Source organism: Apodemus sylvaticus, chromosome 18 (assembly GCF_947179515.1).
Source record: "Apodemus sylvaticus chromosome 18, mApoSyl1.1, whole genome shotgun sequence".
Classification (NCBI taxonomy): domain Eukaryota; kingdom Metazoa; phylum Chordata; class Mammalia; order Rodentia; family Muridae; genus Apodemus; species Apodemus sylvaticus.
The window spans coordinates 44,657,637-44,684,390 of record NC_067489.1 but is presented as its reverse complement, the minus strand read 5'-3'; the positions used below and the strand labels follow the sequence as shown (position 1 = coordinate 44,684,390).

General features: G+C 47.0%; 1 protein-coding gene across 2 annotated transcripts in view; it reads left to right on the top strand.

Moving 5' to 3' along the window:
- The window catches only part of Stox2 (storkhead box 2), a 247,377-nt gene that overhangs the window by 121,417 nt on the left and 99,206 nt on the right, over window positions 1–26,754 (top strand). Inside the window, exon 1 of one of the 2 annotated variants that reach the window (XM_052162681.1) lies at window positions 14,744–15,060. The exons of the other annotated variant lie outside the window; for it this stretch is intronic. Coding sequence (XP_052018641.1) covers window positions 14,895–15,060 — 166 coding nt within the window. The 5' untranslated portion in view covers window positions 14,744–14,894. Of the gene's footprint in view, window positions 1–14,743; window positions 15,061–26,754 lie in introns of those variants that run through there. 2 annotated transcript variants of the gene reach the window in all.

The following is a 26,754-nucleotide window of genomic DNA, read 5'->3' as shown; positions in this document are numbered from 1 at the left end:
TCTGGGAAGCCTGAAGCTCTTAGCCCTGACTTTCTACAACCTCGATCACATGGATTCCAACAAGTATATCAAGTCACTTTCCACTAAACTTTCACATTTTAGTTGCCAAGGTTGGTGGTAGGGTAATAAGATGTAATAATACAACAAGAAAAGGATGCTCTAATCCACACAGACTTGGACTTCTCGTACTAGTCAGTTGTGTTTGGATCGATTCAGAATCTAAGTTGTTATTTACCTGCTTATTTGTTTATTTTTGAGACAGACTGTCTGTCTCCCATAGTCCAAGCTTTTGATCTCCTGCCTCTATCTTCCAAGTATTGTAGGAATATATTGATTTGTCAGAACCCACCATGAGGGATTCCCTTATTCCTATAACTTAAATAGTTTGAGTTTAAAAATGTATCACGACTCTGGAAAAAAAAATCTATGGGAAGCTTGCCTCCAGAGAGCTAGAGATGTGTGAACACAGACTTTGTAGAGTCAGGAAGCCAGATCAGATATCGTTTGGAAATTATTCTCTGAGATTCTTTTGGAACAAAATTGTGTCCCATTAAATGTCTGAGTTCAACTTTCTGTTTCCTTTATTGCTTTCTGTCTCTTTCTGGAGCAGGGAGTTCTCAACCTTCCTAATTCTTCAACACTTTAATACAGTTTCTCATGTCATGGTGACCTTCCGAACATAAAATTATTTCATTGCTACTTCATAACTGTACTTTTGCTACTGTTATGAATGGTGATATAAATATGTGATATGCAACTCCCAATGTTGAGAACCCCTGTCTTAGTGACTTCTTGGTTGCCTTGGGTCCTATCCCATTCCTGCTATGGCCTCCCATTTCCTCACCACTGAGGCTGACACCTGCAGGTGTCAGTCTTTTGCTGGCAGAATGTGACCGCAGGGATACCTGCTCACAGGCTGAAGCGAGGTATAGGTTGCAGACCTAGCTGGGTTTGTGTGCTGAGGCTCCTTCACGTGAGGGCCGTTCTGACTTGCCTCTCTGCTCTGCTCTTCTGCTCTGCCAGAGCCTGTAGCTTGGAGGACTGAAAAGAGATGGTGGCTTCTTTGCACCTGTACTGTCTGGTTCCCTAGGGGAGCTAGGAACACAAGAGAGACCTACTTAGGGGTGACAGCAGGCAGTTAATGCACCTACCAAACACACACACACACACACACACACACACACACACACACACACCTGATTCCATTCTTTTATGTCCAAAACTTAAATGTATGTATTTATCTCACAGAAGATATGTTTTGAACTCTTGTGTCTTTTCATCCCACTCTGTGTGTGTGTGTGTGTGTGTGTGTGTATGTGTCTGTGTGTGTCTGTGTCTGTTTCTCGGTCTGTTTCTGTATATATGTGTCTATGTGTATACATGCTTGTGGAGGTCAGAGGTCAACCTTGGGTGCCATTACTCAAATGTCAACCTCCTTGTTTTGCGGATATAGGATCTCTTGGAACTCACCTATTTGGCCAGCTGGTCAAGAAGCCTGCAGATCCTCCAGCTTCTGCCTCGCCCTACACTCTTAGTGGTAGGATTACCACAAGGTAGTATTCACTATTATTCTAGGTGTTCTTAATGTAGGATCTGGAGATCTGACTCATTTTCATTCATGGTCGGGAACAAGCATGTGAAAGTGCTTGCTGCCAGCCCCGACCACCTGAATTGATCCCATGACTCGCATGTCAGAAGGAGAAAACCTATTCCTCACCATTTGCCCTGTGTCTTCCTGCACGTATACAGACACATGCAAATAAATAAATATATTTATTTATCCTGTTTGAGTAATAAGTGGTAATATGGCACTTGACAAATTCTCCTGTAGACCGTTATTAACTAGTAACTTTCTGTGTAAAAATATTAGAGAATCCACGTTCCACCATGCCTTCTGTATATCATATGACTCTAGAAACTTAATACTTAAACTGTTAAACATGGGGGCAAAGTTTCAAACAAGCCATTCTAGTCAACTCTGCAGATGTTATCAATCATGGTGTGTGTAGTTTTCTTTTTGTGTGAGCAGTGGGGATGTTAGCCGCCAGTCAAAGCCATGACCACGTCATCTGAACATCACTGGAACTAATGAAGAAATTCTATTTCCCTTTTATTTTGTGTCTGTGTTATATGTGTTATGTGTGTATATGGATGTGCACAGGTGGAGGTCACTGTCCCACATATTCCCTTGAGTCAGGGCCTTTCACTCAACCTTGGGGCTAGCTGTTCTTCAGCTAAGCTGACAGTCAGCAAGCCCTAGTGAGCCTCCTCCTGTCTATGTCCCCCACAGAGCAGTGCCGAGGTTACAGGCCACGCTGGGCCTTTACATGGGGGTCGGGGATCCGATCTCATGTCTTCGGTCTTGCATTCTTACCACCGAGCCACCTCTCCAGCCCTAGGAATTCTTACATAATTGAGTCTTAAAAATGTAAACACCTGGAGTTCTAAAAACAAGCAAACAAACAAAAACATAAACACTATGTGTGAAATTGGATGAGACAGGGAGTATTTGAAACTTGCCTCTTTTAAATTGTCCCTGTAAAAATACTTCCTCAGTCACTGGAAGCTACGTGTCTGAGAGATGATCCGTCCTTCCAAGTCCAGGAGTGTAGCAGTAGTTTGGGGCTTTTGTTGGCCAGGGAAGAAGCTCTTGTGCTGTCCTACACCTGGAGTTCTAAAAACAGGATGAGAACAGAAAATGCTCAAGGTTGACCAGTCTGAAGGAAACATGCCTGCTTAACTCCTCCTTCCTCGTGCTCCACATGTGGAAATGCGTGGGGGTTGGAGGGAAGCTGGGGTGGGGGCGGGGTGGGGGTTGGAGGCATCTGAGTAAATCCATCTCCTAGCCTTCTCTGTATGTACTCATAAGTACTCATTCATAAGATCGCTTCAACACTGACAGGTGGTCTACTGAGACCAAGGTCTGTGTGAACTTCCTGTTACACACGGGGCATAGTAACGGCTCATATTAGATATTACAGAGGCGGTGGGGGCAGGGCAGAGAAACATCCTGAATAGGGATCCCCAGAAAGGGATTCTTGTTCTTCAACCTCTGGACCAGTCGTTTAGTGTCTGAGCCTTCAAGCTGTAGCTCCTGCCTTTGCTGCTCTGTTCAGCTGGGCTGTCCTATCTCTCACAAGGGGCTTTCATAAAGGGTTATTTTTTTTTCCTTAAGTACAAGGTTTAGGGGTTGATGGGTAAGATCACTCACTACTCTGAGCAAGAGGAGCTGAATTTGGATTTGCAGTGTGAAATGTTGGGTGTGGCCACATGCGCCTATACCTCCAATTCTTGTGTGTGTGTGTGTGTGTGTGTTTCTGTAGACAGGAAGAATTTGGGACTTTGCTTACCAACCAGTCTAACCAAAAGATGTAAATGTCAGGTTCGTTGAAGAGATCCCGTCCTGAAGGAATAAGACAGAGTGGTGATAGACCAGGATAGCAATGTCTTCTGACTTCAAGGCAACCAAAGACAGGAAGCGGTGTTGGAAGATGGATGTATTTTGTGTTTTGTATCCATAGTGATAGGAGCCCAGGTTGATGTTGCCTTGGGATCTCAGGAGAAGAAACATGTGGAAACCTGTGCTTAAAGTGATCTTTTAAGTAAAAAGCATGAAGTCTCTGAAATAGAAACTGGGAGAGGTGCTGGCTAGGGGCCTTTGGTGGCAGCGTGCTCTACAGAGTTGGGGAGTATCTGTGTGGGCCGATTGTTGTCTTGTACTTTAGTGGTCTGTTTCCCATTATTGTTTTGCCAGTATTTACTTCTGGATTTATAGCTCTGTTTGTGGTGTGTGTGGGGGGGGGTGGGGGCAGTGCTCATGTGTCATGTGACAAAAGTGGAGGTCAGAGGTCAATTCTCAGAAGTCAGTTTCTCCTTCTGCCTTGTGAGTTCTAGGGCTCAAGTTCAGATTTTCAGGCTTGGTGGCAGGCTCCTTCACCTGCTGAGCCATCTCACAGGTCCCGTCATGATTTTTTTAATGAGAGAGGGAAGCGGCCATGAATATATTTTCTACGACACAAAAATCCTCTGGCTGTGTTGTAGCAAAATATGTCAAGGATTTGCTGAACATAAATATAAAGTATGCATTTTTTTTTTAAAAAAAAAACCAAGATGGTGAGAGTTACACACATGCTTATTTTTATTTTTAAATGCATCAAGGTCAGTGTCAGTCATGATGGCCCAAGGGACTCACAGAACCCCAGGGAGCTCAACTAGTCTTTGAAGGTCTGGCGAGTGAGCAGCCATAGGAAACATGTGAAGAGGCTATAGAGAAAGTCCTGCTCTGCTTCTTCGAGCCTGGCAGGAGAAGCTAGTGCTAATCTCTCTTATTTCCACAGCAGAAGCCAGAGATGTGTGTGGAAAATGGGGCAGGGGGAGATTTTTTAAATTGTCAGTCATGGCCGGGCGGTGGTGGTGGTGCATGCTTGTAATCCCAGCACTCTGAGAAGCAGAGGCAGGTGGATTTCTGAGTTTGAGGCCAGCCTGATCTACAGAGTGAGTTCCAGGACAGCCAGGGCTACACAGAGAAACCCTGTCTCGAAAAAACCAAATCGAAAAAAAAATTGTTAGTCATGTATGTCGGGTAACTGAATTTCTTCCTCCTCTACCAACACCAGCCCGTGACCTCTGCTTCCGTCTGCCTCATTCTCAAGCTTCGATTTCATGCAGGAGGAACTGGTGTCAGCCATTTGGGTCTCAGACAAACTTTGCGTCTCTCTAGAGCAGTGGTTCTCAACCTTCCTAACACTTCAACCCTTTAATACAGTTCCTCATGCTGTGGCGATCCCTCCCAAGCATAAAATTACTTTCGTTGGTAGTTCGAAACTAATTTCACCACTGTTATGAATAGTAATGCAAACGTCTGATATGCTGGATGGTCGTAGGTGACCCCTGTGAAAAGGTTGTGTGCCCCTCGTCCCACAAAGGGGTTGCTACCCACAGGTTGCGAACCACGGCTCTCTGTTCTCCGTCGGAGGGTCCTGGGTGGTCAAAGATTAAATCGTATGCTAGTTTTGCTTGCTTGAGTTAACTTTTGCTTCTTCAAATATGCAGAGGTAGCTGCAGTGTGAGCTAATATACAAAAACAATATTTCAAAACAAGACAGATTTTTTAAAGGTGATTCATGGGGCAGGGATGATGACTTAGTCAATGGCACGCTTGCTGTGCAAGTTTGAGCCTCAGTACCCAAGGGGGGAAAATGGGAGTAGAGGTATGTTAACATTCCACTACTGGTAAGGAGCTTTGGGGCTCTGTGACCCAGTGTGAACATCAGGGCCCAGTGAGAGACACTTTGTCAAAAATGAGACTCTTGAGGAATAATGCCTGAGGTCGAGCTCTGACTCCACAGGTATGTATGTACATATACACATGCACCCACACATACATGTGCATCTGCACACACACACACACACACACACACACACACACACACACACACACTGGAAGAAATAAAAGTAACTATCAAACTATACTTGGACTCACAGGGCACACACTGAATTTTGTTTAGCTTGTGGTCTTTGAGTAAAGATAGTTAAGAACTTTATAGGTTTTATTAGAAATAAAAAAACCCATTTATTTATTGTGTGTGAGCAAGACACAAGGGGATCATACCACTGTACTGCATACATGTGCTATTGAGAAGGAAACTTTTGGGGATTCAGTTCTTTCTTTGCCAGGGATCGAACTCGTGTCCTTAGACTTGCTTGGTGGCAAGCTCCTTTACACCTGAGCCATCTTGCTGGTAGTGAAAATATATGTTAATAATGTTGAAGAACATTTAGTAAGCTTGATACAACCCCTAGGTGTATTTTCTCAAAGGAGAATGTGTAGGTGTTATCAAATACATGCCCCATGCAGAATAACTCCTGGTAACAAAGTTTACTGAACAAAACTAAGGACTTTTCGCTATTGCTGCCTAACCTTGCCAGAGAAGACGGCTCGATATTTTCCATTATCTCAGGCTGCATTCACTAATGAATTGGGGCTGCTCCATGCTAGTTAATATACAAACCAAAATATCTAATTATTTTGCTATACAGTCCAAAGATAGCTTTAAACTATTTAATATTGAACCAAATTACTCATTCTCAAGTTTGATTTTCAAATTTAAAAAGTTCAGTTTGGAAGCTCTTCTAACAAATACGTTAGTCCCATGATTACCTGAAATTTGCCACATACCCCCCTCCCCCATGGTGTGTGTGTGTGTGTTTGCGCGCGTGCGCGCACCCGTGCCCAGGCTGACCTTTCTTTTCTTTCGTATTCCTGAGTTCCAGGATTATAGGTGTGAATCACCATGTCCATCTCTCATATATTTTGTTTCAGCTTTTAGATTTTGCAACATTGTGTTATTTTATTGAATGCTTATATTTTCGAAAGTGAACTGATTCTCAGTTTATGCGCTGTCTTCCATTTCCTTGCCTTTGCTAGAGAGAGAGAGAGCCTTGACTTGAGCCTTCAGGGCATAAGACAGTGGTAGAAGCATAGAATCTAGTGACCCAATGGAGTTATGGGCGGAGTCTAGGTGGGGGAGAGAGCAGTCAGTATGGGAGAGAGAAGAAACAGAGACAGCTTCCCAGTTCCTGTCAAGGTTGACAATGGCAAGACTATGGTCACCGGGCTTGGAAGTATGCACCAAGACTGTAGAGGTGGGGCTGGAAAGATGGTTTAGTAAGAACATTTGCTACAAGTGCGGTTGGTACCTACGTTCGAATCTCCCTGCTCTCCTGTAAAGTGGGGACTGGTGGTGCATACACATAGTACCCCCAGCAATGTGAGGAGTGGAGACAGGAGGATCACTGTTGCTGACTGGCTGCCATGCCTACCTCCAGGTTTAGGGAGAGACTCTGTTTCAAGGTCATAAGGTGAAGAGTGATAGAGCAGGACACCCTACCCTACTCTGGTCTCTGGGTGCTCACATGCCCACATACGTGCACAGGTAGCACACATGCACACAACAATGCTTAAAGAAAGCAAAAGTAACCCGAGGCATTGGGGGCGTAAGGACGAGAGCGGTGGGCTTTGTGTAGTGAGTAGTGTGGGCTGGTTATCCACAGACTATCCAAGGACATTTCCTGAGAGCGGGATGTCAGCTTTTGTAGGCAGGGGAGGCAGGGAGGGGGTGATAAGGTGGGCTTCCGGAAACATTCACTTACGGAGGCTCAAAGGAAGCGGAGGAGGTTGTTGGGCTCCGCCAGTGAGCTTGCGACTACAGAAAGGACTGGAAGAAAATTGGAGAGTAGCGTGTGCCACTCCATTATGAGGTGACACCAGGGAGCCAGAGAGCCAGGGGAGAATGGTAATGGAACAATGGGGACAAGCCCACGAGGAAGAGGTGGACAACACTGGCCAACAAGAAATCATGTAAGGAACTGAGGTTGTGAGTTTGCTTCAATGCTGGACCCTGGTTATAACGGTTATCCAGCTCAGTCGGAGCTGCTACATGGTATCATAGATGCCACCTTGCTTACCAGCCCTCTCTGTTTTGTTATTTTCTGTGCTGGCACATGGAAATCCATGTCTTCTCTGAAGTCTGTGGTGGGGCAACTTTCTTCTCCCCTCATGTGGTAGTTTGAATAGGAACAACACCCATAGACTCATATTTTGGATGCTTGGCCCATAGGGAGTGACACTCTTAGGAGGTGGGACTTTGTTGAATACCACACCTTAGGAGGTGTGGCCTTGTTGGAGGAAGTGTGTCACTGTGTGGGTAGGCTTTGAGGTCTATGCTCAAGCTACACCTAGTGTGACACACAGCACAGTCTCCTTTTGCTGCCTGCAGATCAAGATAGAGACCTCTCAGCTCCTTCTCTTGTGCTGTGTCTGCCTGTGCTCTGCCATGTGATAATGGACTACACCTCTGAAACTGTAAGCCAGCCCCAATTAAATGGTTTCCTTTATAAGAGTTGCCCGTGGTCATGGTGTCTCTTCACAGCACTGGGAACCCCCAACTGAGACCCGTCAGTGAGCCGATCATCTAGTGGATCATCTAGCACCCCAAAGAGTTGCACTTCTACAATTCCTAAAGAAGGCAAGAGCTTGACCAGAAGTGAAGCCTTGGCACACACAGAGAACTGCTTCCTCTTCAGGTCAGAGGTCATTTATCTCCTTCCTCTTCAGGTCAGAGATCATTTATCTGCTTCCTCTTCAGGTCAGAGGTCATTTATCTGCTTCCTCTTCAGGTCAGAGGTCATTTATAGGGCAAAGCACCGGTCCCTTTTTATCTGTGTGAAATCTTGACAAGAACCTGATTGGACCTGCAGAGGTCACGTGTGGCCTCATACGCAAATTTTCAAGTTGAATTTGACCAAGTGTGGAGAAAAGTTTGATTTGGGCCATTAAAAAAAAAATGAAACCTGATAATGATGATTTGGACTTAATTCTGTTTTTAAAAATAGTAGTGTATCAAGTAACAGTGTATTAAAGTTTTTAAAGTTTTTATGAGTTTGTTGCTTCTCTAAGATGGCTGGTGCGTTTTGGTTTTTCAGGGTAGCATTTGGTTAATACATTTGTAATGACATGGAGAGAAATGGTATGGGTGTAAGTGATCAAGTTAAATCGAAATCTAAATTTCCTTTATTGAATAGTTAGGCCCATGTAGGGGCATAGGTAAATAAATACACTTTTGTAACTTGATTTGTACCTTCAAATTTGGTATATTTAATTAGAAAGTATTATTATTATTATCGTTATAATAACAATAATAATAATAATAATAATTATTAAATTTATTACATTCCATATACTGTCCCTTTCCCTCCAGTGCTTTCTGTGTCTTCCCCTCTCAAATTTCTGGCATCTTTTTTGTTATTATCATTACATATATTTATATAAATTAGTAAACATATAAATACAACCTGCTGGGCCTATTTAGTGCTGCTTGGATGTATATGTTTTGGGTCCGACCACCTGGTGTTGGATAGCGAATTAGGGAGCTCGTCCCTGGGGAAGACTGGTGCTCTTCCTCTCTCATCGGGCATTATCTAGGGCTCTTCCTCTAGGGGTGGGGCTTTGTAAGACTTCCACCGCTGTCCTTGTTGGGATGATGTCAGGGTGTTCTCATTGTTCGACTCTTGTTTAGACAATGCCGTTGTTAAGATTTCAGGAGTGTAGCTTTCCTTTCTGGGATGTTCTCTACTGGGGCTGTGCGCCCTATGATGTTCATTCTCTGCACTTTGACCAGCTATGGTCCTCTGTGATGGCCCTATCTGCTGCCATGACAGGTTTCTTTGATAAAGGATGCCATTTTACATACTCCTGTGGGCATGAAGATAACTGTTTAGAATGCAGGTCGAGGTTGCACTGGTTGAAGGCCATGACTATAGCATGCTCTTCTCTAGGTTCCATGGCTTCACCTGTCATGAGAATTTGCCTAGGTTTACAGTACCAGGCATGATTTCCATCCCATTGTGACACACACAGACACGCGCGCACACACACACACACACACAGACAGACAGACACACAGAGACACACAGACACACACAGAGACACACACACACACACAGAGACACACACACACACAGAAACACACACAGACACACACACACCCCTAGTTGGGTGCCATCGTTAAACACGCGAACGCACACACGCACACGCTACATGTGCGTATACATGTATGTAATTTCAGGTAGACATAAATTTATATGACCCTCCCAGTGGCTTTTTCAGGCATCTTTATAAAATAATATAGAAAATATATTATAAAATTATTATTACTGTGCTAGATACACGTAATATAAAAGTTCCATCTTAGCCATTGTAAGGTGCCCGGTAAGATGGGGTGCATCAGAGAGTTAGTATCATTACCACTTTCTATTTCCATGGGCATCTTCTTCTTGTAAAGATGAAACCCTCTGCCTCCCTAGCTCTGCCCCCTCAGCCCCAGAAGCCACTCTCCTTCTATCCGATCTAGGGAGTTTGTAGATTGTTCTACTTCATGTATGTGGGTGACTGTATTTGTCTCGTGGTGACTGAACATATCTTTTAGCATGGTGTGCTCAAGATTCATCTGGGTTATAGGAGATTTAAAATGCCCTTCCTTTTGGAGGCCGAGTGCTATTCCACTGTATGGATTAGCTACATTTTGGTTGTGCACTGATGGAAAACCAGTTGCTTTGACAATTTGACATCGATGAATAAAGCTGATATGTACATTGCTCGCAAATAGCTTTCTCATACCTTGCATTCAGTTCATTTGGGCGCATAATCAGATGTGGAATTACTGGGTCATATTTAATTCTGTTTTCAACTTTTTGAAGTATTGATATACTGTTTATTCAATCTTGCCTACCGTACATAGGGGCTCTAATGTCTCTACATACTGGAGTGCTTTCTTTCCTTCTCTCCGCCTCTTTTTGATAATGGCCTTCCTAAAGGTTATAAGGGGTACCTTATAATACTTTTGATAAGTATTTTGCTAAATACATGGATTTTTCTGATGATTAGTGATGTTGAGGATTTTTATGTGATTATAGTTATGTTTTTGTTTGTGAGTCTAGTGTTTAATAGCTGAGCCATCTCTTACATGCTTTTTTTTTTATGGGCTACCTGTATGTCTACTTTGACGTTTTTGGATTAGGTTATTTGGTTTGTGTGTATGTGTGTGTGTGTATGTGTGTGTTGTTGTTGCTTTAAGTTTTAACAATTCTCCCTGTATTGGGGATATTAATCCCTTATTAGATTTATGGTTTGCGTTTTTCTCCCATTCAATAGAAGCCATTTTCTTTTCTGTCAATAGTGCTTTTGATATAAAGTCAGAAAATTCATCTGAGTTTTTCCTTTTATTTTTAATATTGTATATTTGGTATATTCAAAATTTTAAAAACAGTTGACATATCGTACTGGGAAAAACTTCAGCTCAAATCTTCCCACGTGTTTAATAGTCACCTTTCCTAGTCACTTAGTTAGAACACCGAGCAACAATGGCTGGAACAAGATGTCTTTACTGTCTGGGGCGCACACCTCTGTGCCTTTTAAATTCACTCAACAGCAAAAAAATCTGACAATCTTAAATGATTTAAATTTTAAAGGAGAATCTCAGCCAACCTTCTTACAATTTTCCATCTTAACAAGTCTAAAAACAATGACACAGTCGGAGTCAAGTCACAAAACAGATCTCATTAGTATTTATGATCTCACACATAAAGCTAAATATGCAAGTGCTTCTTAAGCTTGATTTAAAAACTTTAATTTTAGAAAATGGATTCCTTAGCCATTGCTATGTGTTTGGGTATGCAGTGTGTTTATGTATATGTGTCTGTGTATGTCTCTCTCTCTCTGTGTGTGTGTGTGTGTGGTTGGAAGTACATACGCAGTGTGTACATGTGGGTGGAGGCCAGAGGTTCATTTTAGGTATTTATTGTTCCCCAGGTGCTATCTGTGGATTTTCTTTTTGACAGTGTCTCTGGTCTGACCTGGATTCTATCTGACACAATCTCTGTGTCTGGAGATCTCTGATGATTTCAGACTGGCTGACTGGGGTACCACAGGGATCCTCTAGTCTCTGCGCCTCCAGTGCTGGGTTTACAAGCATGCGCCTGGCTTCTTTTTACATGGGTTGTGGGTTGTATAACTCAGCTCCCCATTCTTGTGACCCAACTGTCTCCCCAGCAATTAAATTTTAGTTGCGAATTTCCCAGATTGAATGGGCTGACTTGGCGGACAGTGGACAGTTCATCACTAGGATATGCTATTCCTTTAGGAGGGCTTGGAGATTAGGAGTTGTGGCTTGGGATCCCGTGAACAAAGCAGTGTCTTCCATAACACAGATGGATGGATGTACCGAACCAGACTTTCACAGTGGCTGTGCTCATCAGTTCCCCTGGGGTGACCATCACACGTTGTTAGCTGATGTGGGTGAGTCTGTGACTGACAGTGGTGGGGGTGGGTGGGTGGCGGTGACCACCATACCTGCTTCATGCATCTGGGTTCTGAGAGCCCTGGCATATTTACTGCCTGCTTCTTATGCGTCTGGTCAGGCTGCTTGGCCACTGGGTGCTCTCTCAGTTCCCTGCAAGGTCTGTTGTCACAAGCGGCTGCGACCAGAGAGGTAGCTCTCCTCCTCCAATACACACCGGTCCACTCATCCTTTCACAGTGTGAACATGATCACCTTTTTTTTTTTTATTTTTATTTTTTTACATATTACATGTAACTACCAACCAGGCCCTCCCTGCCTTATAGTATACCCTCTATATAGAAATTATAAAATTATGGCTGGATTTTTGCTTTGAGTCCTTCTGTGGCTGCCCTCCCCCTCAGTCCATCAAGAGTGGAAAATAAAACCTTGAACACAACCAGCAAGTCCCAGCATGATCTACTCTACCTCTCTCTCTGACCTCATCGTCCACGGCTTTCTTGTTCAGCTCTGACTCCAGCCGTACTGGCCTTCTTGCATTTCTTCCAACAGAAGCCAAGACTCCTTTCGACTTCAGGACCTTTGCACCGTTTCCATGGCCCCGGACACCATCCTTCGCGCTGTGAGGGGGGCTCTTCATGCTCTAGGCCCCAGCTCCTGGCCTGCCCCATAGAGGTTATTGCACCTTCATAAAATGTGGCGCAACTCTTGTCTTTAACTCAGCTTTCTGCTTCTCTGCTAGACCATTCATTGCACGGGAGCCTATTTAGTATTTTGCCTACTTCATCTGCCCAGTGAATGAATATCAACGTTGTCACATGATCACAGTCACCCTTAAGTCATAATTACTGCAAACATTTATGTGGTCATTCCAGTTTCATGAGAATTGTTGTTTCGTTGATTTAAGCTCTCTGAACGTCAATAACTCAAATTTGTGTGAACATCTCTCTGGCCCTTAACCCACTGATTCTTCTAAGCTAGTCGTTTTTCTGTTCCTTGCCATTTTAGCAAAGGATACCTTTTAAGGGCTTGTCTTGAATGTAAAAGGGGATTGTTGAGCATTAGCTAATAGGTTTGCAGTTAGGAATTTATATTGCTTGATGTCGTTGTAGGTTTTATATGCGACTCGTGGCCTTTTATCCCCACCCTCTTGGTATCTACAGAGAGGTGATTCTGGCTGTGCATTACCAAGGTGCATCCTGGAGATCTCTTCTAGATCTCATCTCCTTTCTGTCATGCCAGGGCTTCCCGAATCTTAACCCTTTAGGGCCCTCCGACTGCTGAACACTCATCTCCACGAAGGCTTCCTATTGCTGGCTCTGCATCTTGTCACCCATCAGCGTGGAATGCCACCTTTAAAATGATTGGGAACGTCTCGTTGTCACAGATGCATTAAAAAAAAAAAAAAAAAAAAAAAAAAAAAACAGCTCAAAACGGGAAATGACAGATCACCTCCAGAGGCAATCAGGTTTATTCTCCTTGTTTATGGCTCAAAACGCCTTTTTGGCAACCCAAATGGGGAGGTGAGAGTGGCGGATAAGAATGGGAGTGGCGGCGCGTGGCGGGGCTGGCGGCCAGGCCGGGCGCCTTTAACTCGGCGTGACCTCGCGTCTGGCCCGCGCCCCCTCCTCCGCGCGCACCGCTGTCCTGCAGCGATTGGTGCTTGGACCATAAACAGCTGTGCAGGGCCCGGCGGTGCAGAGGCCCCGGGCCCGCCAGCGCAGCCAGGCCACTGGGGAGTGACTTCCACTCAGGATCGCGGAGGGCGCAGGCCGTTGGCGCGTAGCAGTCGGTGTGGGCCTGGCGTCCCCGCGCGTTCGCGGCGCCCCGTGTCTCCGGCTGGGCGCAGGTGGGCCAGGCCGGGCGCCGCAGATCGGCGCGTTCCCACGAAGGCTAGCCCTCGGAGCGAGGGGGAGGGACCATCGGAAAGACGTGGAACGATCCGCGCGGTGTCATCCGCAGGGCCCAGGCCCCGCGCCGCCGCCGCCGCCGCCGTCGTCGCCGCCGCCGCCGCCGCTGGGGCTTTGCTGCGGGGATCCACGCTGAGCCTCCGCGCAGCCCCGAGATTAGCATGACCCTGGGTAGCCGTCCCGCTTCCGGCGGTGCCAGAGCGCATCGCGCTAGTAGCCCCCGAGCCGCGATGGCCCCGCGCGGGGGCCGATCGCCGGGCTCCGCAGCCGCCGCGGCCCGTGAGTAGGAGTATGCCTGCGGCGGGGGACCCACGCGTGTCGGCACGCGCCCCCACACTCCCGCGCCCCTGCCAGCCTCGGAAGGAGAAAGCTTGACGCCGCGCCGCGGTCGCCAGCACCCAACGGGACTCTTCCTGCGTTGTCGCAGCGGCGGTCCCGGTGCTCCCGCGCGCCCCCCGTTCGAGCCTCTGGAATGAAGACTGCCTCCCGAGGACTGCGAGAGAGAAGCAGAGGCAGAGGGCGCCGGGGACTGCGGGCCTCGCAGCTGGGAGGTCCGGGGGGACGCGACTCGGACGCTGTCATCCCCACGCCTCGCGCTGAAGCCTCCTAGTGCGGTTGGGGCTGCCGCCCACCGGTCAAGCTGCCGGGGCGTGCGATCCCGGCTCGGCCTCCGGAGGCCTCGGCTTCCTCATTTGTTTGGGTCTTTTGTGCTGTGGCGCACAGTTGGCTAAGCACTCCTGCGCTGAATCGGGCCATTGTCTGCGCTCCCATTGCTTCCACGCTGCAAGTCTCGGCGCCCCCACCCCGGCCGCCCCCTCCCGGCCGCCGAGCCTCCCAACGTGCCTTCCCCCCCAGGAATCTGGAAGCTGGAAGCCCGGCGGATTGCAAATGAAGTGGAATGCATTGTGGGACGAGTGTAAAATCCGAGCCTTCTCCTTGGGGGTGTGGGGGGGCGTGGGGAGGGCCGGACCTGCCGCCGGCGGTGTAGACACCGACGAGAAGAGGGGCTGGGGCAAAAAAATGCGCGCAGAGTCCTCCCGGGTCGTGGCCTCGGTAGACGGATGAAGCAGCGCGCTGCGCCCTGGCGCTGAGGCCCCACTCTCGGGGCACCAGGGTCGCCCTTCCCCACGATGAAGAAGACCCGGAGCACAACCTTGCGGCGAGCCTGGCCTAGCTCGGATTTCTCGGACCGGGCCTCGGACCGCATGAGGTCCCGCAGCGAGAAGGACTACCGCCTGCACAAGCGCTTCCCCGCGGCCTTCGCGCCGCAGGCTTCTAGGGGCTACATGACATCAGGTTGGTAAGCACGGTTCAGCCTCCGCCTGTGATCGGCGCGCCGCGGCCAGCTGGGGGCTTGGGGTGGAGGATCTGCGGTGATGGGTGATGGATGTGCCGAGTTATGGGGAGAGCAGGGAAAAATTAGCTCCCATCCACCATTTTGTACCTCAGTAAGATCCACAGCAGATCCTCTCAATATGGGGTTGGAGAGCTATTCGTTAGGTAAAATCGGGGAGGGGGATCGAGCCGAGCATCTGGTCTGCAGGGAGATAGGATGGCTGCAACCTTCCCTGAGCTTTGTGAAAGGCGAGCCTGCGTCCAGGGTTGCCCGCAGTACCAGGTTCGCCTGTGCCTGCCTGCATTGTGGCTAGTTACCTTAGAGGGTATTTAAACAATCCCCTCCCCCCCTTTTTAAAAAAAGGAACAGGTTCTCTGCCTCGTTGTGGAGATTCAGGGCAGGGGAAAGCGCTGCCCATGTCCCTCTGAGGCTGGTTCAATTTGTACGCGGGAGCTATGTGGAGCTCATTGAATGCTTGGGGAGGGGGTCGTGGTGTGTTTGCATATGGAACGCTCGCACGCTTGTGCGTGGACTTAGCATAGGTTGCCTCAGTGCTGTGGATGGAATGGAGGCTGTATCGTGTTTTGCATGCCGGATGGGAAGGACGAACACAATGGTCTTAGAATTGAGGGCTTCAAAATAGGTTTCTTTCGGAAAAAGACGTTGATTGTTCAGAGCATCCTCGAATGAGCTGGTTCTCTTTGAATCGCCGTTCACTAGCTTGTGATACTGTACTGGAGGTGCTGAAAGGAGAAATCCTGCGAACCTTGCGTTTCTGTGTTCCTTACAAGGAAGGGTGTGAAAATGTTTTCATTCTGGAAAGACTTTGCTTTTAAACGCAATGTAATGGAAGTGTGGAGACTTTATTCTAAAACCAAGTCCCTATACCAAATCACTGTAAACCCTGTCTTAATTGGGGGAGATTGTTTTAAGCTTGTGGTTGGTACTTAAGAGTCAAGCTTTACTCTCTCCCCAGACAGCAAATCCTTTTACATTGAGGTCACTATCTCACACTTTAAAAATGTACTGTGACCATGTCTCCATTCCCAGAAAAGCCCCCTTTGATTGCACAATCAGGCAATATGAGGATGTCGCCTGCTATTCTCTCTCGTGACAAACCAGATTTGGAAAGGAGGTAACAACCACAGTTTATGCTTAAGTAATTTCAGTCGTGGCTGTGCTTGCTCTGTTCTTTCATGGCAGTCAATGCACTGTACACCTAGATCCAACTCTGCCCTGGAAACAGCGGTCCATAAGCCCTGAATACACAGCAGTGTTCCACTAATCCCAGGCTTGCTTCCCTCACTTAGGGCTTTCGTTGCCTTCACTGCATCCTTAGCCAGCCTCTCTTTCCACCCCCCCACCCCCCACCCCAGAAATCAGGACTGACACTAAATGCAGAGCTGTTGGAGGGCAGGTGGCTATCAGTTCTCCCACAAGCCTGCAAGACTCTTTAATAATGTCAGGCACACTCCCGGGGAGTCTATTTTTAATCTGTCTCATCTTCGCTTCCTGGTGATCACATTTTCAGACTTTGCAAAAGAAGTCCATGATTACCCAGTGCTGTGAGACAATTTTTTTTTTTTTTTGAGGGCACGAGGAAGAGGCTTCCAATTTTACACAATTCGCTCATTCCATCCCCTGTGTGACCTACAGATGGTCAGGTGGTGTTCCTGGGATGATGTATTTTGAGTTGGTGGTCGAATCCATTGTCAGGTTACTGCTGAGCACAGAGGGTTCCCAAGGAGAGAGCTGCGTCATTCGTTCAGTGTTTGATGGAGTGTTCTCTGAGGCCAGTGTCTTGCTAGATTCTCGTGAGGATGCACGGTTGGGCAGAAACATGGCCTTGTCTAGGAAGAAGAGCTGTTACTTATTGTTTTATTGTAAATGTCAGCTAGTCCATGGAATGAAATGCAGGCCTAGGGTTCATTGAAAGAAATACTGGATACTAAGGCATTGAGCACGCCTTAATGTCTCTCTGAGCATCGAGAGGGGAGTGGGCCATTTCTCCTCATGTAACTTTTGGGGTGCTGATTTCATGAGAGGACCAGTATCTTATCATTTCCTTCCCTGAACTTGGCTCCTTTCAGCATGTGGGAGGCTGACGGTGTGGGAGACCCCTGGAGATTGTTTGGAGGAGGGTCCTCCTACAAAATGGAAGGGGATGGACTTGGATCAAGTTGGTTGTCCTGGGTGCATGCAGGGCCTTTGTTTCCTGTCTCATAGCGTGAACTAGGAAATGAAGCTGCTTAGGGACCTGAGGCCCTTGACACTTCCTTCTGTTAGCCCGGTGATTGGCTTTACCATTTCCTGTTACCATCCTCCATTTTCAGTCAAGGAGAGTCTGTTGTAGGTAAATTATTTGAATTCAGAGGATACGATAAGCCTCTTCCAAAAAAAAAAATGTGCTAAACAATATCCAGTAACTTCAGGTTGGAGAGACTTTTAGAAATCCCTCCTGAAAATATGGAAATTAAGGGAAATAATTTAGAAAAAATTAATAGCCAGGCGGTGGTGGCGCTCACCTTTAATGCCAACACTTGGGAGGCAGAGGCAGGCGGATTTCTGAGTTCGAGGCCAGGTACAGAATGAATCCCAGGACAGCCAGGGCTACACAGAGAAACCCTGTCTCGGAAAACAAAAACAAAAACAAGAAAAACCCCAAACAAACAAACAAAATTAACATTTGGGAAACAAGAATGATCCCAGGACATTTTAAAAGAAAACACACACTGATAGCTATCCTAGGTTTAGTGCAGCTATCTAGCACACAGTAGGAGCTTCAAGGAGAGGCGTAGGCCTTTGTAAGTTTTGGTGAGGCAGCCCCATTTTTCACCTGTAATAAGTAATCACCAGGGTTGAATGTGATTTATAGCAGGGGGCTTGACCTTTGGCCTTGTTTTTTTCTGCTTCCTCCAGGAGAAAAATTTAGGCTTCCAAGGTCAGAGCAGACACACAGGTACTGATCAGGTCTTGCAAGAAGACAGCTGCATAGAAAACCGAGCCTTTCAGTTGTGAAGATCTTTCACTGTCTCTTTTCAGTTATCAAATCTAAAGTAATCCTAAGAGTCCCCCGCCTCCTAGCAACCAGGGAGTTCACAGGCCTGCTGCACAAGAGTTCACTGTTCCTCCTCCATATTCATTTCCCCACAGTGCCTTCTGGGCAGGAGTGGGGGAATCTTGCCTTTTGTTCAAACCAAGTTAAATATAAAATGTGCACAGCATTCCAAGAAGAACGGAGGTTGGGACAAATGGCGGTGGGACCATTCTGTCTCTTTTTCCTAGCACTGGACATTGTGACGTTAACTGGAGAGCGGAGTCAAACTCCCCATGAGAAAGGAACTCTGTAATATCCATTTGCAGCCATGATCCCGGGGCCTCTGTGAAATGATTGGCGGGCTTTGAGCGTTCTGTGGGCGAAACCTTTAGAGCCTTCTCTGTACTTGCGTGTGAGCATTTTTCAACCACTCGTTCATATGGTGTGAGCATCTTTGAACCACTTGTTCATGTGATGCCAAGCCTTGCTTCTTTTGCTTTCCCCTTGGCCGTGCTGAGGGTAGCTGGTGCTTCAGATTCCCTGTATAATGCTGCCAGGACTTTGGTGGTGAGGTTCCCATTGATCAAGATTGCAAGCTAACTTGGCTAGTCTTCAGGCTCTACTGAGCATGCCCATAAAAGACTTTGCATGCAAATGAGAAAGCAGACTGGTGACAGGTTTTAGGTCAATTCTTATGCTTTTTTTTTTTTTTTAAAGTAATGCCTTTAAGGAAGAAGGTCAGTATTTTTCATTCTATGGCCCTAAGGAATTTGAAAAGAAAGACAAAATAAAAGCATAAACTGACACCCTCAAACATGTAGATTAGTTTTTGTCTGAGGATGATTTAGTGGTCTTAATTAAGCGGGGAGACAGGGCTGGCACACCACCTGATTAGTTTATTGGTTTCCATTTTGCAGAATCTAGGGCTGGGCTCTTTAATATGAACCAGTCCCTTATGCCCTCATATTGTAGGACACCTGAGAGCGGCCGATAGACACGCAGGTTCTAATCATGGCCTGCCTGAGCCAGCTGTGGCCCCTGCGAGTCAGATGGCCTCCCTTTGTAATGAGTCCTTGGGCCCTATGCCTCCATTATAGAGATCCTATAATGAGCAAGTGAGCGCTAGACTTCTGAACTTAGCACCTGATCGTTAGGAGAGCCTTTGGCCGACGCTGGAGCCCGGACTTCTCCATGTAGGAGCTGTATTCATGTTGGAGCCCTGCTTTCTGCTATCCTTCAGCCCTGCATTAAATGTGTGCCTCATTGTGACCAGGTGACAAGCTTTAATAAATAGCATCCTGTCCTCCCCACCCCCCCATTCTCTCTGGCTCTTCTCTTCCAACGGTTTTGATTTGCAGCTACCCATATTGACTGCTCTCATCAAGTTAGTGGAAGGGAGGGCTTGCACACTCGGAGACGAATGACTTTATTCATTGTTTCCCAAGGGAACGTCGGCAGTTTACAAAGGCCACCTCTCCTGGTATTTCAATATCTTCTACAGTCTTTGGGAAATTTTTTATTTGAAAAAAAAAAAAAGAAAAAGAAGAAAGAAAAAGAGTATGCTGTACCAAACCTTAGAATGTTTATAACTTCTGGGCATTTGAGGCCTTAAATTCCCTGTATCCCCAGAGATTTGGAGTAGATTAGACTATGGTGCATTCTTTGGTACAAGATTGTTTATGCTAAATGCATGACTTGAGAGGAAAATCTGGCTAGGTTCTTGCTATTGGGATTATACACAAACATTGGAGTTTAGTGCAGCCTTGGTGACTCAGCCTGGAAACCTCATGATGTCTTGGCCCTGAAGGTTTCTTGTGGTAGTGAGAGGAGAGACTACTCATGTGTAAATTTACTCTGGCCACAGTCACATGAGAATGAAATGATGCGGGTGAATTTTTTTTTAAAGGATGTAATAAACTTTTCCCTAAGTAGTAAATCCCCAAACTATTTTTATGTGATGTTGGAATGTGTAACCAACTGGCCAGAAAGTCCTATTTATTTCTCCTACTTGAATATTTTAAATTTGTCTCTTTACCCCAGCGCTTTAGATCTTCTGTTCTTCTCTATTATTGTCCAAAGGGACCAGCTTCCCAGGCCAATCCATTCTTCTTGGGACCCCAGAAAATGTTTACTTTTGTTAATTTTTTTTCACTTGGCCCAAAGCAAAGCTGGAGAAGTTGCTTCTCCTTTTAATGCTTCTCATGCGCGTGGAGCCGTGCGAGGCCTGGAGTCCTGCGTGGACTGCATGCTCCAGGAAGTCTTCAAGGCGTGACTGTTGTCACATCCTTGTAGCCTCCTCCTTACCCGGTGCTTCACAGTCCACCTGGGAGCTCACACCTCCAGCCATTCTGTACGTTTCAGTCTTTTTTGTAACATTGTTTAGAACGTGCCCCGCCCCCTCTCCCCGCCCCCACCTCTTCCGGTCTGGCAGAATTCCATCCCCCCCCCCCCCCCTTCCAGAGTCAACATGTCTTGCCTGACCCGTTCGCTTTGGGATTAGGTCTCCTAGCTCAGATTGGCTTGACTATTCAACCCTCCTGGCCCAGCCTCCACCATAGCTGAGGGTGCAGGGGCACCCCAGTGTGTCCATCTTGCCTCCTTCCCAGCCTGCCACCCTTCTGATTCTCTTCCTCCAGATCCTTTCTGTGACAGTTGCTTTTGGCTTGTGTCATAACAGCTCTGCTCTACGCCTCCAGCCCGCCCCGCCCCTCCCTCTACCGGACAGCCAGCTGTTAACTGACAGCACCTGTTTCATTCACAACCCTCGTGTGCCAGCATCCTTGAGCTTGGGGCACATCAGGACTCGGATGTCTTTTAGATGAATGATTTTTCTTAAGAGGAGGAAGGGAAGGATGTCTGGAAGTCTGGTTGTGAGTCATCCTTTTATAACCAGGGAAGTTACTACGGTTAGAATTCTATATACTATATATTATTGTACCAAATATGTTTGTTATATACTATACAATCTTAAGATCTGGCCTTTGAGTCATCTCCTTCTATGGGGGGAAAAATCCAACAAAGCCCTAGATGGAATATGCAGTCAGGAGCCAAGTAGAACAGTTAGTCTGGATTGGTGGAGGCTGACCAGGGTACAGAGAAGAGGAAGATCCCAGTTAGCACTTAGAGGGAGGGCTTGCTAGGGTCTTGAGGAGTAGCCAGGATTTCAGGAGACAGAGAAGGAGAAGGATTGGGGAAGGGCGGGGAGACAGTATTAGCCAGGCACAAAGCTGTGTGGAGCGGATCGTGCTGTAACTTTGGGATGTGAATAATGGAGAGGAAGGAGCCTGGAATTTGGGTGAATCCTGAGTTTATGAGGCAAGTAATCGCTCTGTGGCTTTTGGAGGGAGCTACTGAAGAAGGATTTGAAGAAGGGGTGCCTTGCGGTGGCTGGGAGTGTAGATGTATACCATGCGTGTCTAGTACTTTGGAGATCTGCATGGAAGGGATAATGCTGTGATCCTGCAGTAGACAATCAAAGACGTTTCCCTTCATTGGCATGCTACACTGTATCCATTTTTTTTTTTTTGTCTTAACCATATACAACTTGTCTTAGGCTGCTTTATCTGGGGCTGAGGGGCTTTTTTTTATTTTTTATTTTTTTGACACACAGTTCTAGTGGCTGTGAGGTCTGGATAAAAATGTAGATGTCCTTGTGGGATTGGTCAACCCCCTTCACCCCCCATTTTCCAGGGGCTCCAGTGCAGCTGGTCACATGCGGCAGGGAGTGAAGATGCAGACTGGCCTTAACTGTGTAACAGCTCATTGTAGTGAGAACTGGTCCAGTTACATCCGACCAAACTTCCTTCCTCCAAGCGGGCATCGAGCCCCTCTGCAGAGCAGCGCCCCTTTGTCTAGTTATCTAGCTCACGGTGCTGCTATAACAGGGAACCGGCTCTCAGCACAGTCAAAACTACCTCACCTGGACTTTCCATGCTCCCTTTCAACTTGACTCATTCTTTAGTTAAGTGAATTAAAAAGAAAACACCTTTTCTGTAAAATTGCAGGTTTTGCTTGATAATTTTGTTTTTTCTAGTCCTCATTATTATTATTATTATTATTATTATTATTATTTTGCTAAAAGCATGTAACCAGATAACCAGCTGCAAAGAACTCATAGGCCTGACTGGCACTGGAACTGTGTACTTGAACCGGACCTTGTATAGACCAAGGAGGGAGGAGGGATGGGAGGAAGACACAAGGCAGGACCTGGCAGACAGAGGAGTGGATTACTCTTTGGAACTAGCTGGTTTTAAGAAGTAAAAGAAAATAAAAGGCACCTGATACCTTGCTGGTGGGAATGTAAACCAATGTAGCCACTGTGGAAAGGAGTATGGAGGGCCATCAGAAATCCAGCAGTGGAACCCCATGATCCAACTATACCTCTTCTGAGAACATTCCTAGAGAATCGAGATCAGCATACCACAGAGATATCTGCTCGGCTGTCTCTGTGCAGCACTGTCCACAGTAGCCACGTTCTAGGATCAACCTAGCTGTCTGGCAACGTGACTGGTAAAGACGTGCTAGGTAGACTCACAGCAGTGGGGGGGCTTATCTAGCTGTAAAGAAAGAGGGGGTTGCTGAAGAATGGGTGGAATTGGAGATTACCTCAGGTGGAATTGGAGATTACCTCATAAGTGATAGAAGCCAGACTTAGAAAGGCACATGTAGAGCCTAGATTTCTGCGAGCACGCGCATCCCCCCCCCCCCCCACACACACATGGCCTGAGAATAGAAGGATTATTTGGAATGGGGAACCAGCGAGAGAGGGGTCACAGGAGAGGAGCATGATCGAATGTGGTTCAAGAACATGATATCCTTGATTAAAACTGTCACAGACCCCGCCCCCCCCCATTGCTTTGTATAACAAATCCACACCAATTTAAAAAGATGAGTCGAGATGTTGTTTCTGAAGACTATCGGAACCATCAGGAAGTTGGGGAAAGTGGAACAGACGATGAGTTCTATTTTGGACGAACAGATGTGTTCATGAAGCCAGGAGGTCCTTCAGGCGCGCTTGCGCCTAGAGGAGGTTAGAGGGCTTGGAGGTCACCCGTGCCGAGGAGCAGTTGAGAACACCAGAATAGCCTGGCTTTTGTGTACACTCTGGTCTGATTTTTATGTGGCTTGGGTTATTTTTATTTCCAGCTGATGGAGGGTCAACTGACTTTCACACACTGAGTTCTCCTTAGCTCTTCAAAAGCCTGGAGAATCTTCATTAGGACTGCTTGTAGGTCTCTCCCCTGGCCTTAAGAGCTGAAGTCTGCTGTCCTTCTTAGGCTTGAGTTATGGGTGTTTGCACGCATCCAGTAGCTGCTTTGTTGGCAGCAGGAGCATGCCTTGGGTATCTGTAATGCAGGTTTGGAAGGAAGGAGAACCACGCAAGGAAACTGCACAAAAGAAGAGACCAGCTATGTAAATAATGTATGTTTCAGACATCTGTCATATACCTATTCAGTGGAAAAATTACGGCTTAGGTAACTCACTCTCACAGTTTAAAAAAAAATCTCCATTCATCTTTCTACTTTAATCCAAGACGACTCCTCCAGGCCAAGTTTCCTCTTTTTGAAGATAAAAGAGAGATATTTGGCAGATGCCTGCAGGCATTCGGGTAGAGGAGGGATGCCTGGCCTCAGCCTCCTGATGGCCACAGTTTCCCAGGGAGGGACTGTCTGGCAATTAACATCCCAGCTCAGCCCCGATGCACATCCTGTCTGCTCTCTTTCTCTAGGAGGGCCAGTAGCAACTCCACTGCTTTGCACCCCACCTTTTGCTTTGAGATGATTTGCTCAGTAGGAGACATGACTGACACCTATCATGGTGACTCAGGTGCATCGGCCATTTTTGTTTCCCTGCTTTTGAGCTGTCACTTTCAGCTCTGTCATAGCCCCCAGTGGTTATGCATTTGACAAATCTCTCCAAAATACCCATTCAGGCTCCAGCCAGCCTGTGGTGCCTGTGGATATGACTGTATTTGGAGATAAGGCGTGGGGGTAGTTTTGTTGAGGTCCCGAGCAGGATGGGCTATGTGCATCCAATGTGTAAATAGAAGAAAAGAGTTCTAGGGGGAGGGGGCATCGTGTGCCGCCAGGGGCAGGGGCGGGAGTATCCATAAGTCAAGGGAGGAGTATCCATAAGTCAAGGGAGGAGTATCCATAAGTCAAGGGAGGAGTATCCATAAGTCAAGGGAGGAGTATCCATAAGTCAAGGGAGAAGTATCCATAAGCCAAGGGAGAAGTATCCATAAGTTAAGGGAGGAGTATCCATAAGCCAAGGAAGGAGTATCCATAAGCCAAGGAAGGAGTATCCATAAGTCAAGGGAGGAGTATCCATAAGCCAAGGGAGGAGTATCCATAAGCCAAGGGAGGAGTATCCATAAGTCAAGGGAGGAGTATCTATAAGCCAAGGGAGGAGTATCCATAAGCCAAGGGAGGAGTATCCATAAGCCAAGGGAGGAGTATCCATAAGCCAAGTGATTGCTAGCCACGATCGGAAGCTAGAAAGAGGTCTGGATATATTCTTCCTCAGTGTCCTGGAAGGAATTAGCTTTACAGATGTCTGTAATCCAACTTTGGTAATCAGAGTCTTTTTCTCTTGCTCTGCACTGCAGTTTGTGTTACTTGTTACATGGATGGGCTTTAGGATGTGATCTTCCCACGGTTGGGCCATTGATGGGAGGCAGAGTCTGTCCTCTCTATGCAGATGCTCATTGGCTGCATGATTCCTCTCCCCTCCCCTCTCCTCCCCTCCCCTTCATCCCCTCCCCCTTCCTGCTTCTCCCCTCCCTTGCCCGCCCCTTCCTTTCCCCTTTCCTCCCTTCTCCTCCCCTCTCTTCCCTTCCCCTCTCCTCCCCATCCCCTTCCCCTTCCTGCCTTTCCCCTCCACTTCCCTCCCCTCCACTTCCCTCCCCTCCACTTCCCTCCCCTCCACTTCCCTCCCCTCCACTTCCCTCCCCTCCACTTCCCTCCCCTCCACTTCCCTCCCCTCCACTTCCCTCCCCTCCACTTCCCTCCCCTCCACTTCCCTCCCTTTTTCTTTTCTTTTGTTTTCTTTTCTTTTCTTTCTTTTCTTTTCCAGTTGCACATACCCTTTCCATTCCTGACTTTGAGTCGTGCTCTGCTGGGACAAACTGGTGGGGCCCGTGAGATGCAGTCATTGGGCTTGATGTAGGGTAGCAATCCCAAGGTAATGGAGGCCCTTAGTAGTTTGTGTCCCTGTAGCAATCCCAAGGTAATGGAGGCCCTTAGTAGTTTGTGTCCCTGTAGCAATCCCAAGGTAATGGAGGCCCTTAGTAGTTTGTGTCCCTGTAGCAATCCCAAGGTAATGGAGGCCCTTAGTAGTTTGTGTCCCTGTAGCAATCCCAAGGTAATGGTGGCCCTTAGTAGTTTGTGTCCCTGTAGCAATCTCAAGGTAATGGAGGCCCTTAGTAGTTTGTGTCCCTGTAGCAATCCCAAGGTAATGGTGGCCCTTAGTAGTTTGTGTCCCTGTAGCAATCCCAAGGTAATGGAGGCCCTTAGTAGTTTGTGTCCCTGTAGCAATCCCAAGGTAATGGAAGCCCTTAGTAGTTTGTGTCCCTGTAGCAATCCCAAGGTAATGGAGGCCCTTAGTAGTTTGTGTCCCTGTAGCAATCCCAAGGTAATGGTGGCCCTTAGTAGTTTGTGTCCCTGTAGCAATCCCAAGGTAATGGAGGCCCTTAGTAGTTTGTGTCCCTGTAGCAATCCCAAGGTAATGGTGGCCCTTAGTAGTTTGTGTCCCTGTAGCAATCCCAAGGTAATGGTGGCCCTTAGTAGTTTGTGTCCCTGTAGCAATCCCAAGGTAATGGAGGCCCTTAGTAGTTTGTGTCCCTGTAGCAATCCCAAGGTAATGGTGGCCCTTAGTAGTTTGTGTCCCTGTAGCAATCCCAAGGTAATGGAGGCCCTTAGTAGTTTGTGTCCCTGTAGCAATCCCAAGGTAATGGAGGCCCTTAGTAGTTTGTGTCCCTGTAGCAATCCCAAGGTAATGGTGGCCCTTAGTAGTTTGTGTCCCTGTAGCAATCTCAAGGTAATGGAGGCCCTTAGTAGTTTGTGTCCCTGTAGCAATCCCAAGGTAATGGTGGCCCTTAGTAGTTTGTGTCCCTGTAGCAATCCCAAGGTAATGGTGGCCCTTAGTAGTTTGTGTCCCTGTAGCAATCCCAAGGTAATGGAGGCCCTTAGTAGTTTGTGTCCCTGTAGCAATCCCAAGGTAATGGTGGCCCTTAGTAGTTTGTGTCCCTGTAGCAATCCCAAGGTAATGGAGGCCCTTAGTAGTTTGTGTCCCTGTAGCAATCCCAAGGTAATGGTGGCCCTTAGTAGTTTGTGTCCCTGTAGCAATCCCAAGGTAATGGAGGCCCTTAGTAGTTTGTGTCCCTGTAGCAATCCCAAGGTAATGGAGGCCCTTAGTAGTTTGTGTCCCTGTAGCTCCTAAAGTGTCTGAAGGAAAAGGCCCTCATCAGTAGTCATTACTTCTGAAAAAGGAAACAAAGCTATTATCTTCCAAGGCCCAATTGGAGGGAAAAGAAACACGTGTGCACACACCAAAGAGAAAGAAATAAAAAAGAAAGTCAAACAATTGCATAGGGTGCCCTGGTATCCATCCACTTACT